Source organism: Saccostrea cucullata, unplaced genomic scaffold, assembly GCF_032062105.1.
Source record: "Saccostrea cucullata isolate Sc308-1 unplaced genomic scaffold, CSIRO_AGI_Scuc_v1 ctg1364, whole genome shotgun sequence".
In the NCBI taxonomy this organism is placed as follows: Eukaryota; Metazoa; Mollusca; class Bivalvia; order Ostreida; family Ostreidae; genus Saccostrea; species Saccostrea cuccullata.
This window is the reverse complement of record NW_026921809.1, coordinates 75965-89884: the sequence shown is the minus strand read 5'-3', so window position 1 is coordinate 89884 and position 13920 is coordinate 75965. Positions and strand designations below refer to the sequence as shown.

Here is a 13920-nt window from a genome sequence, read left to right as displayed (position 1 = left end):
ATAGTTTTTACAAATAATCTGTGGAAGACATTTGCTGAGTACATACACATACTTAAATGGTGTCATTTTCTTCATATTCAAAGTCTGAAGTTCTTTCTTTGGCACATCAAAGTTTTGAATGATATTCACAGTATTGATGAATTTCGACTCTTGTCCGATGACATATGACGTCACCGGACGCCCCTCCTCGTTATTGAACGTAGAGCGAGAGGAATCGGAAGCAGACGAGTTCCGGCGATATCTCACAAGATCCCCGAAGACAATCTGTTTCCCTGAACTAATGTCTATATATTTAACGTTCGTCGTTTGCGATTTCTTTTGAACATATTTCTGTTTGAGAATACCTTTCAATGACTTGTCTACAATCATTTCAGACCTGCACTGTTGTTTCCAACCTTTATCCTTGCCGTTTTCATATTTTGTACGATTCAGTTTATCACTGTAATTTTTATGCTGTCGTGAAGAGACAGGCGGACTGTCTAACAGTTTGTTGTCCATTAGGCCGCTTTCGTTTTTCAGTTGAGATACACCACACCTAGCAGAATCCATCTTGTCTGGAGGGGGATGAGAGATAATCTTAGCAGTGCTGAAAAATCCAGCTTGGGTCATTTTCCGAACTTTAGACCAGTGCGTAGAGTCTTTGATATTGGAGGGACTCCGGGATGACGTTTGATTACGTCTGTTTTCACCGGAGAACGATTGTCCTTTGCCTTTTTTGCTGTTTTCTGCATCCTTAACATTCTTTGAAACATTGACTGTCGTCTGCTTAGTAAAGAAGCGGTCCTTAGTCATGTCGCGGATTTTGGACCAGTGGCTGTTGTCCTGTTTACTGAGATTGGCTTCTTCGTTGGGTCTGGGCCTACAGGAGAAACTCCTTTGGATGACTTTGGCCTCCACATCACCACCTTGTCGGGGTGTCTTTAGCTTTGCAGACGACAGCGGTAATGTCGGAATCGGTGTAGTTCCAGGACGACTCATTTTGAATTGGATTCACTTGAATATAAATACACTTTTGCTATAGCATTTCTTAGATTGTACTCGAGACTAGCTGTACATGTAAATGAATCAGAGTGGACCAGGCAGACCTTTTTATTAATTTTTTGGATTAATATGATCCTCTTGAAGGATTAACAATTACATGCAGAATTGCTTAATTCCCTAGGATTATGGAGTTACGGATTTAAAGCGCTATTTGTAGTCTAGGCCTTTTTGTGCAGAACAATGTCAAACACGAGCCAGTGTCCATGCCTTTGATTAGGAAAGGATTAAGGAAAAACATTTTGTTTTAACACCCTTTTACCTTGATGGAATAAGTACCCGCTTTATAGGATGGGTTGAATTAAAAGGTTTTAGTTAATGAAAAGAGACGAATCATTTTAATATATGATTTTATCCTGTTAAATACTTTTAATTTTAATAATATTTTTGTTTGTTCTTTGGAATTTCTTATGCGTAATTTATTCATTAAGAATGTTCAAAGCGACTTTAATACATTCATAGCTAGGATATGCAAACAGGTGCGTATACAGATCAATATGCCTAAAAGTCGAGACCTTTCCTTGGAATGGTGCTTGATCTCGACAGAACATTGCAATTTTAATTAGACTCATACGTTTTGAACACTACGAATATATTCAGTATTGAAACTATATATATATATCTGTAGAAAAAAAAATAAAACACAAGTCCTAACTAATCAGACCTAGTAAGTAGAAAAAAATGTATATGCTTCAAATCATGAAAAGGGTATAAGTAAAATAGAAATCTGTATGAAGTAAAAAAAAGAGAATTCTTTTTTTCACCGTACAATGTCCTATTTATATCCCTTGCACTTCGTTAGTGGGTGCAAGGGATCGTGGAACAAGACTAAGTACAAATGCAGGTTCTGTATTATTTCTCGAGGAACAAGATGTTTTATAATTTTCATAATGGGAGCGGAGAGGACCGAAAAGCTTCGGCTAGCGAAGATGACGTTTTTCATCAGATATGTAATTGAAAATTTCAAGTTTTCTAAGTCTAATTTAGTGAGTTTTTAAATTGTAAATTTTGAGTTTTCTGTGTGATTTGTGAAGTTTGGATAATTCTATTTTTTTCAAATTTAATTAAGTTTTATAAATATAATAAAGCAGTACACGTACTTGAAATCAACCTATAGTATGTTTTAACATTCTATAATGACCATCAATTTCAACCGTATATTTTGATTAATGTAAGAAGCCCATCCGATGACTGATTTTAGAGTTTAGTGCTAGCTCCATTATGACGTCATAATTGATTTCGACTTAATTTTTCCCGTACCCCTCGTCAGTAATAGATTTGCGTAGAAAATGAAGAATTTTCATGGCATTCAATTCAAAATTATGTCAAAAGTAATCCGGTTATCTATGCTCATGTTAATATCATTTTAAAGCTACCTATGTTCGTGATAATATCATTTTAAAGATAAGTTCAAGAAGATATGAAAAAACCGTTTTCTGAGAGACTGTTCCTTTATCTGAAATTGAAAAAAAAAACTCCCATACATGTATTTATAAAAAAAAAATTTTTTCTTTTTAAATTCAAAATGGCATAATCTATTTTCATTGAGTTTACCTAAAACTGAAGTCCTCGATACATCTTATTTTACCAAGCTATATTTAAGTAAAGGATCAGTAGAAGAATTTGTTTCTCAATTTTGAGGAATCTGTAGGCACCTATCATTTAGTATTTATACTTCTAGAATTTTTATATTCTATATTAATCCCCTTCCAAAATAAAATACGTATATTGGGTTGGAAGAATCCTTTTCTTTTGGGGAGTGGATCAGATAGTCAATAATTGTTTTACTTAAAAAAACCCATTACCCCCCCCCCCCCCTCCATAACCCAGAAACTAAGTAGAACTTTATAAATAGACTAAAAGGTATAATTTTTTAAAAATCTATAACGGAGGATTGGGAGGGGTGTTGCGACTTTGTAAAATCATACATGATTTATTCACATACATATGTATGGAATTAAATGTTTAAAAAATAATTTTGACGTAATCGATATTCCATAGAAACCCCCCTCTTTGTTCTAAATATATCTTGTTCATGCGCTGTGCGAGATAGTTCGAGAAAATCGTAGAAGAGTCACCTTGGTATATAAGCTACATCGTGGCGACGCAGTGAATTTTCGCATCAATTTATTAAGATGAGTCTAGCCATTATTTCAAGAGTTTGTCCCAGGGTCAGCCGAGGTGTCCAGGCTTTGGCCTGTAGAGGATTTGCTGACCGAAATATCCCAGTTCACCAACACAGTGCTAAGGACCACCAGCGCACAGCCCTAGAACCATGGAACGATTTTGTCCTGCCATCCAGAATTTTACCCGAGTCCTTCGCTAATCGTTTCCGAGATGTAGAGAAGATGATGCGAGACATGGAGAATTATCTGGAACATAAATATTTGTCTTTCCCAGCAAGAGGAGAGGAATCAAAGGTAGGCTAAATCTTTATTTCTCAATTTTCTGCTCAATTTGCTTGCATTTTCTATAATATGCTATAAATATATCAAAAATTATATTTGGCACCTTTTAGTTCGTTCTAAGCACGCTGCAATTTTTAAAGCTTGCAAAAATACACAAATTCGTTGAATGTAAGATTAAAGGCCTTTGACCTTAAATGACCCGGTTCGATCCACAAAGCGTAAACATGAAATTGAATTGCCTCCCTTTACATTTACAACTAAAGGTCGTGTAAGGTAAACAAGCTACTATAAATAAAACAAAACTGTGTTAGGGACAGGTGGCTTGTTCATTTTCACTAACAAAAATTCAGAATCGGGATTGCTTTGAGTTTTAATCACAAAATATGTGTATTACTGAACAAACAGAATTGTTGCTACCCCCCCTCCCCCCCCCCCCCCAACTGGATTTAATATCCGTAGGCCTATAACCTACTAACCAGTGTATTTGTCGATTTTTTCATATCTAAAGTAAATAAGCTAACAGACGCTTTACCCAAACTGGTTTGGTAATACACACAGTTGACATTCATGTTAAATGTCATGTATACATGTAGAAGTATTTTGCATTTTTAAAAAAAAACCTATTTTCTTTTTGTCAGGTTGAAATCAGTGATAAAAAACTCAAGATAAAGTTGAATGTTCATCAATTCAAACCCGAAGAAATAAACGTGAAAATCCAGGACAACAAATTGACCATTACTGGAAAGCATGAGAAGAAGTCGGAGGAGGGACACAGTTATTTCGCTCAGGAGTTCACACAACAATACACCATACCACAGGTATTAAAAAAAAATTAATGCATAAATTGCATCTGGTAAAAAATTGCCATGTGCTTGAAAAATTTTCAGATCTAAGAATTTCCTTTCCTTTTCTACTGAAGCATTGATATGAACTTGGTTGGACATTTTTGCATTGAAAGGGTTATAAACTGCTCTTAAAAGCCCCATTTAAATGTGATCAATAATCAATATATTAAAAGTGTTCTATTGCCAGAGATTTCTTTTTGTTGAAGATGGGAAATAGCCTGGTACATTTGTAATATGTAGATGTTCAAAATAATATTAACATGTTTTTAAGCAGCGGGTTGAAATATTATAATATTTTTTAAAAACAGGGAATTGACTCAGACAGTATCATCTCAACTTTCTCTGATGAGGGTGTGCTGGTGATCCAAGGAAAAGTGAAGGGAGGCGGATCACAAGAAATTCCCATTGACAGGAAGTAAACCGTAGATTGGGAAAAGGACAAAATCTCTACGCAGTGATAGGATGCAAAACATTATGACCAAGGGACTATTTTTTCACGATCCCTCCAGGCAAATAGCTGGACCAGGTTAAAAATTTTAACAAGTGTTGCGCTGTATATTTTGTTTTGTGATAAACTTTCAATAAAATTGAAAGTAGTGATGTAAATTTTGTTTACTGATTTAGTTTTTGAAAAAAAAAAACGTTTTGGATGATGCTCAGAATTGTCAATTGTTTGACATCTGTTCATATACGAGAACGTTTCATAGTAAATTCAGGATATGCATTGAAAAAACAAATTCTTGTGATATTTGTACAGATTAATGTTTCAAATTATTAACTAGTGTGATTAATTAAGTGGTTTGAACGTGATAGTACCTATTTTTATTCTAGTGTGTCGAGCGATAACAAATCTTTGAAAATGGATACAGTCAAAGAATTTCAGCAAAAGGTGCATTGTTATGGCACTATATTTTTTGCGCACTTTAGGGGAGAATTTCACCACTTTTTAGCATCGGTCAATCAACTACCTTTCACCCCTTAATTCCAGACACATTCTGTAGCCAGTATGTATATTTTAACCATCTCTTAATCATTTATTATAGTTGTCAATACAGGCAACAAACTTGCTTGAAGTGAATTTTCAGCAATCTAACATATAATTTTCATCAAGAGAGTTTATCACTTGTAGTGACGACTATAAACTATAAAGCGTACGTAGATGGATAAAATACCGTATAAGTGGAAATTTTAGCGAGACGCAAATTTAGCGATTTCTTCTTAAAAACTGGTGTTTTATTTTAGCGAGAAGTAATTTTAGCGATTTTAAAATGCTCACTTAAGAAGCTAGTACAAATAACACGCAATTTATTTTTAGCGATATCCAATTTTAGCGATCTCAGCATCCTCGCTAATAATGCCAAAATTAAATACTCGCTAAAATTTCTACTTATACGGTATACAGATTCAATAGACTTAAATAATGTGCCTAGAATTAGGGAGTGAAAGGTAGTTAAGGTCTTCAATCCCTAATAGGAAGAAATTCAATGAAATTGAAGACATAACAGATATGTAGGCATTGAATACTCGGTTTATTTAGACATACTTCCCATTTACTACTATAAGTATGTTTAGTGGGATGTGTCCTAATTCATGACCTTGAATTTTGGTAAGAGTTATCTCCCCTTTTTTTATTAATTAAAAAAAATCAAAAAAAATTTAGCTGGTAAAAAAATTGTTTTTAATTATCATTCTATTTATAATATTTCAATGCATCTTTCCACCACAGGATTTATTGATATTCAAATTATTTGAATTTTTATTTCGAAAAAAACGCTTTTCCCCATAGACTGCAATGCAATCTTTGTTAATTAACTACTGCTTAATTAATGAACTTTTTGAAAATTTCTCGTGGGCAATCCTTTTCCACTATAAAATGCTTTAATATAATAGAGTATTGTGTACTTGACGGACATTTAAGGGTAGAAAATTTGGTACCATTAGGGATTGATCTCCTTAAATGGGCGATGGTTGTTATGGTCATATGGGTATATAGGAATCACCTTGTCCGTCTGTCTGTGCAATCGTGTCCGGTCCATATCTTTCTACAGAGGGACATTAGAATCTACTACTCCACACAAAGATTGCCGATGACTCAAGGGTGTGTCATGACCTTCACCCAAGGTCATTTTGGGAAGTTCAAGGTCACTGGAAGAAAAATTTCATAATTCGTGTCCAGTCCAGTCCATATCTTTCTTATGGATAAACTTGGTATGTTCTCATTTCACAAAAAGATTGCCTATGACCCAAGGGTGTGTCATGACCTTGACCAAAGGTCAATTGGAGAAGTTCAAGGTCACTGGTAAAAAAAAAATTCATAATTCGTGTCCGGTCCATATCTTTCTTATGGATAACTTTGGTAGGTTCTCATTTCACACAAAGATTGCCCAGGACCCAAGGGTGTGTCATGACCTTGACCCAAGGTCATTTGGGGAAGTTCAAGGTCACTGGTAGAAAAATTTCATAATTCGTGTGCCGGTCCATATCTTTCTTATGGATAAACTTGGTAGGTTTTTATTTCACACAAAGATTGCCCATGACCCAAGGGTGTGTCATGACCTTGACTAAAGGTCATTTGGGAAAGTTCAAGGTCACTGGAAGAATTTTTTTTATAATACCTGTCTGGTCCATATCTTTCTTATGGATAAACTTGGTAGGTTCTCATTTCACTGAAAGATTGCCCATGACCCAAGGGTGTGTCATGACCTTGACCCAAGGTTATCTGGGGAAGTTCAAGGTCACTGGAATAAAAATTTCATAATTCGTTTTTGATACAAATCTTTATTATGGAAAAACTTATTTCTGAAAAACCTAGCGGGAGGGTATTTTGTCCCGTTTGGACAGTTCTAGTTATTATAGGTATTACATATTTTTTTATTTACTGAAAATTTCGGTAAAATTGATAGGTACGCAAACTCCTGTGATATATTATTCATTAGCTCGTACAAATAAAATAGTGCTTTTTGTGGTAACGCATGTTAGTGAATAGATCTCAGGCAACGAGTAAACTGATTTTAGAAAGAAAAGGAGGGGTCTCCTAAAATGACGATACAAGGAAATACACATATAATCCCTGCCAATTCTAAAACTGGTGATTCCTATGCCGTGAGGAAGATCGTTTCATCTTTCTTTTTGGTACACTTTCAATTTCATATTCCGGATCCCCACTAGCTGCAGATCTGTAGCTCTCCGAAAAAAATATTTTGACGGACTGGAGAGAAACAGTGCCACCATTGAAAAAAACTATATTTATTGCACACAAAAAGTGCGCTGTTTATCGATTTATTTCTCCATGTTTTCAAAACTATAATCTCTAATTATTACTAACTGTGTCTTCCAAGCATAATCTTTCACTGTTTTCACAACAAAACATACCTTATATACGCCGTTTAAAGCACTCCTGGCCCTGAAATCGAGATCATCGAAAATTTCATTTGTTTATATCGTCATTTTGGTTTGTAAGATAATTTGACCCAACCCGTTTCGTGTAGGTTTATCAATACATTTTCGAAGAGCTACAGTTCTGCAGCTAGATCCCAACATACCCCCTGATTTCCAATGTTACCCTATACTCCATATGTGGTATTTGTATGATGTATATCACAGTTGCGTATGTCAAAATAAATTGAAAAAAGAAAAATTGAAAAAAGCAAGCAACAAGTAATTGAGTTGGGATCAGGTGGCATGGAGGAGTGAAAATCCCCCGCCAGAACTTATATGTACCTCTTGTAATGAATGAAAGTTGAATCATGGGCATTAAAAAAATACCAAGCAGACTTAAAAGTTTTTGACTTGCCGAATTAAAACAGAATGGTGAAAGTAATCTAATATGATTATCTGTTCGGAATAGAAAACTTGAAGTTCAAGAGTATAATCGGTACGTGACGCAATATACTGGTACCTCAAAGATATATATATATATATAGCTATAACCTAAAAATAATCAATTGTTAGCTTTTTTCAAGGATTTTCACAGTATATTTGGTAGATTTGTAACATCCTGATGATATAGAGTTTGATATAACAATGCAGTAAAAACCAAATTGACGGAATCGGCATATAAACATTTTACTGCAAAAATATCTAAGGTATGCATTGAAATAGAAATCTAAATTTACCTGTACTGTAAAACATCGAAAAAGAAAAAAAAAGTTGCACAAAAAATTCCAAACTCAATGCTTTTTTTATAGTATCAGATGTGTTTGATTGACAGGGGATGCTTACTCCTCAATAGCACTTGATCCAACCTCTGATCTTTTTTATAAGTCTAATGTTTGCTCTTCTCATGATTGTATTGTTTGAATGGACTATGAGCTCGAATACTGTTTGAATCATTATCTCAGATTTTACTCAAATGTAATGTAATTGACATTGTGGAATTCCATTTTATTATTTTAAGTTTTTTTAAAGACTTCATTTAAACATTTAATTATCTACAAATTTTTCCGTTTTTCTGATCATTACAAGGAGCACACGACAGTTGTGACCGGTCGACAAGGAATTCTTACTCATCCATTGTACCTGATCCTACTTCTGATATGTTTAGGGGCCCGTGTTTGCTTCATTATCGGTTTATATTTCTAAATTGACCTTTGATTTATTTATTTTTTTTTTTTTTTTTTAATTTTTACTGATTTATTTTTATTATCTGCAAACATGTATTTCATTTGGGTGACTAGTAAATCAGTGGTCCCGGGTTCGATTCTAAGCCCAAGCCATACCTTTCCTTTCCTGTTACATTTGGTGCACTGATCTGGATTGTGGAATGTTGATAGGAGTTTTCGGCCTTAGAGGTTAAAATTTGGAAATAATGAATATTGATCAATGTGTCATTAATGCAGCAAACAAAAAGTAAAGAAAGAAGTGCGATCGGGTACCTATTTAAACAAAATGTGTTTGTGAAACACTATGCGCCCGGCGTCAACAGAGTTCGAAAAAGCTATTTTTAGCATTTATAGGTCACAGTCAAGGTCACAAGGTCATTGATCTTGATGTCATTTGAAAGAACTTTATTAGAGGAGTATGCATACCAAATATGAAGTCTCTATCTCTTATGGTTCAAAAGTTTTGGTGAAGGTTAAAGTTGACAACAGACAGACAGACAAACAGACAGGACAAAAACAATATTCACCCCGGATCTATTGATCCGGGCGCATAAAAAGCATCCTGACGACAGAACACAAACACCACTAGCCCTATGTATTGATCAGTATGTATTTTTTGAAAATGCTTCAAAGGTGATTGTCAGACTTTTATTCCATTAATTGGGGATAGCTAATGGATTTTGGTGTATTTCTTTACATAAAATTTTTGGTTGCAAAGTGGTGCAGTGATAAGAACATCTGCTCTAAGAGTCGCGTAGTAAATAGTTGTTCCTAACGTCACAGGTTCGAATCTCACTGTGGGACGTAACAAGAGACCCAGGGTCCACATCGCTCACCTGAGCACATCGGTTTGGAGAATTGAAAAGTTTACTGAGGGGGTTGGGTGGGGGTGGGGGAGGGGGATTGAACTCTAATACTACTTGAGAATGCTTCCATATCAATTCTGCATATAACTTTGAACAAGAAAGTTCTTGAGAAAAAGGTTTTTATAGATTTCTTTAACAATTTGTATGTACCTTTATTACTTTGTAATAATTTGAATTTGACTCCCCATCATTTTCCTCCCTACCCCAAAGGGTATCAATGATCTGAAGAAATAAATTTAATGCAAATCTTCAATACATGAGGATGCTTACATGTCAATGTGACATAGCCTTTCTGTTATTGAGATTTTTCCATTTATTTTCCTATGTAAAACTCTGAACCACCATTGAGACCCTTCCTTATACCCATGGAGGTTATGATGTGAAAAAATTTAATTCTATATTTAATACCTGAGGATGGTTCCATATGAATATCACTAATATAGCTTTGCTATTCTTTAGAAAAATATTTTTATAAATTTATTTTAATGTAAAACTTGGATCCCCTATTGTGGCCCCACCCTATCCCTAGGGGGTTATGATTTGAACAAACAAGAATCTACAGTATCTTAAGATGCTTCCATATAAAAATATCACTAATCATGGCTTTGCAGTTCTTGTGAAAATTTTTAAAGATTTCCCTCTATATTCCTAAGTAAAAACTTTGATCAGCAATTGTGGCCCATCCCTATCCTTGGGGGTCATGATTTGAACAAACTTGAATGTACACTATCTGAGGATGATGCAACATGTCAGATTCATTTTTCCTGTCCTCATGGTTCATGAAAGGAAGATTTTTACCAATTTTTCCTATATATTCCTATGTAAAACTTTGATTGGCCATTGTGGCCCCGCTCTACCCCCAAGGGGCCATGATTTGAACAAACTTGAATGTACACTACCTGAGGCTGAGCCTTGAAAAAACTTGAATGTACACTACCTGAGGCTGAGCCTTGAAAAAACTTGAATGTACACTACCTGAGGCTGAGCCTTTGGCTCAGGTGAGCTAAAAATGTTAGAATTTTTTTCGTATAGATTTGTATAGTTACAAATTTTTAAAGGTAAAACAAATTAAGTTGCATATGAAAATAATGATTTAATTGCATTCATTTCAGCAAAACACTGCTAGATTATTGAAGATACCATTTGCTAGAAATTGTTTGACAAGATAATTGATGCATTGTACATACCGTATGAACTGATATTTTACAATGATTTTTAAAAAGTGGTCATTTGAGTGTTCATTAAATTAGCATAGCACACACATTCAGTAATGCATTGTACATATAAACACCAAAACTTCTCCTCTGCTTTTTAAGGGCTTGGAACCTTCTGCTTGAAATAACAATTAATTGTTAATTCAAGCAGGCAGCATTAAAAGTTTTGTGCTTTTTTTCAGTTATTTTCTTTCTATCTCATTTTTTTCTGTTTTTTTTTCTCTTTTTCTGTTTTTTTTTTTGCTTCTTTTTTTCTCTCTTTTTTTATTTTTTATATTTCACATATATATTTTTTTTTCATTTTTTTTTTGTTTTGTTTTGTTTTTTTTTTCTTTTTAATTTTTTTGCTTGTTTTTTTTTCTTTCATTCTTTTTTCTTTTTTTTTTCAGCACAAAACTTGCCAATGAGATTAAAATAATTTCACATTTACAATTCAAAATTCCACACTAAAATTCACAAATTGACAAATCAACAATTCACAATTGCATTAAAATATATCACAATTTAACATTTTTAGAGGCAAATCACTATATATCACTTTTAAATACAATATTATATATATTTCTTTCTGAATATCTATCAAAGAAGTATATTGACTTATTGAGGGATTCAATTTCACAATAAACTATAATAACTAAAAGGTGACTTATTTACAAATTATTCTTTCTACAACAGCTGACAGAATTTACACATTCTATGAATACTTATGTCATATTTAACAATCATTACATCTGGAACATATTTAACTTCATCAAAACAATTACAATAATGAACCATAGTATCTCATTGGCATAATAATAAAAAGACAAAGCAGCTTCCAACTAGTCCCTTTCAGCTTCTCCTCCCCAGGCCAGCCTGGCAGCCGTGGCGGTGAAGGAACTTAAGTTCCAACCAGTAATGCCCCAGGGTATCGTAAAAACCTACTTACAACTAGCCTTCAACTACTTCATCTTAACAATATGAATATATAGCTAATGAAGAAGAAAGAGAAAGCTGGGGTCAGTGTGGGAGGAAGACGGAGTACCCGTAGAGAACCCACGTGTCCGAATGGGCGACCCCATACCCTGACATAATTCGGACACCCTTTACATAAATTTATATTTTTAAAATAGTCTTTGAAAAAAACATTGTTACTAAAGTGGATTTTCATCAGTGCTTTAAAGGTGTGGATTTATCATTAATTAAAATTCCTGCTTCTTCATCCACACACGTGATCTCAAAGATGTTCCTTCTAAAAGTTCCTTTGATTCTCTGTAAATGAACAAGGCAAGAGGTAATTGTCAGGTTTAAATAAAATAAATTAAGAAGAGACCTATATGCTACATTGCTAACCTGAGCTCTAAGGCTAAGAAAAAGCAAAAATCAATACAGTATTGTAGATCACCATATTTTCACAACACCTTAGTTTAGTGACTTAGCTATTTGGCATTAAGTAGTGAAACAACATTTTTGATAGCTGTTGTTTCTGTTGTATATAATACACAAGAATAAATTTTCTGCCAGCAGACAGCCCCTCTTGAGAAATTTTCACTCATATAGCAATGCAACATTTTTCAGGGAAGGGCTACAAATGTAGACCTATACTTGGTATTAAGGCTATAGAGCAGTGAGGGAATTTTTCTTTTGCACCTACTGCAACATGGCACCACAGTTTATATGAGCTCAGTGAAAGACTGGTCTTCTTGTCCCACAGTGGGATTCGAACCCACAACAGTAGGATCAACTTCTTTATACTATGCTACTCTGTAGCAGATTTTTTAAATACCACTGTACCATGCAACAGCAACACAAAATGTGAAAGAAGATGGGAGAACAAGGTGGGCAGAATGCCCCTAGCATCAGATATTAAAACATTGTATTCAATTTGTGAAATGAGTATTTACCTTGACCTTGCTTAATATGAAAAATAAGATGATTTGGAATATGATAATGTCATATACCTAATCAGTATCAGCTATTCACTGTGGTATGTCTTGGTGAAAAAGTCAACATCCATCAGGCATAAATTGTCCTCCAAGTGTTTCCACCAAGTCTTGTTGGGAACATCTACATTTTAAAGATCATTGTCCATCAAGCTTGTCTGTGTTTATTGTTTCCACCAATTCCTTTTGGGTGTAGCTGATGTTTTCACATATTGGATAATCATTGTCAATCAAGTTTGCCTCAAGATTCATAATGGCTTGCCTCCTCAAAATTTATTTCACCAAGTATTTTTAGAAGTATTTGCTGTTTTCTCATCTTTCCACCAATTCCTTTTGGGTGTAGCTGGTGTTTTCACATATTGGATTATCATTGTCCCTTTTGGGTGAAGCTGGTGTTTTCACATATTGGATTATCATTGTCCATCAAGTATGCCTCAAGATTCATAATGGCCTTGCCTCCTCAAGATTTATTTCACCAAGTCTTTTTAGAAGTATTTGCTGTTTTCCTATCTTTCCACAAATTCCTTTTGGGTGTAGCTGGTGTTTTCACATATTGGATAATCATTGTCCATCAAGTTTGCCGTAATATTAGTAATGGCCTTGCCTCCTCAAGATTTATTTCACCAAGTCTTTTTAGAAGTATTTGCTGTTTTCCCATCTTTCCATCAATTCCTTTTGGGTGTAGCTGGTGTTTTCACATATTGGATAATCATTGTCTATCAAGTTTGCTGCAATATTAATAATGGCCTTGCCTCCTCAAGATTTATTTCATCAAGTCTTTTCAGAAGTATTTGCTGTTTTCCCATTTTTCCACCAATTCCTTTTGGGTGTAGCTGGTGTTTTCACATATTGGATTATCATTGTCCATCAAGTTTGCCGCAATATTAATAATGGTGTTGCCTTCTCAAGATTTATTTCACTAAGTCTTTTTAGAAGTATTTGCTGTTTTCTAATCTTTCCACCAATTCCTTTTGGGTGTAGCTGGTGTTTTCGCATATTGGAAAATCATTGTTTTCCCATCTTAAA

The 13920-nt window shown here is 34.4% G+C and overlaps 1 protein-coding gene across 1 annotated transcript; it reads left to right on the top strand.

Annotated features, from left to right (window-relative positions):
* The first annotated feature begins 3064 nt into the window (after positions 1-3064).
* Positions 3065-4918, top strand: LOC134260756 (alpha-crystallin B chain-like). The gene is made up of 3 exons (XM_062743303.1): positions 3065-3458; positions 4085-4264; positions 4600-4918. Exons 1-3 carry the CDS (start codon positions 3174-3176, stop codon positions 4708-4710), a joined length of 576 nt encoding a protein of 191 aa, XP_062599287.1. The 5' UTR covers positions 3065-3173; the 3' UTR covers positions 4711-4918.
* The last annotated feature ends 9002 nt before the right edge of the window (positions 4919-13920 follow it).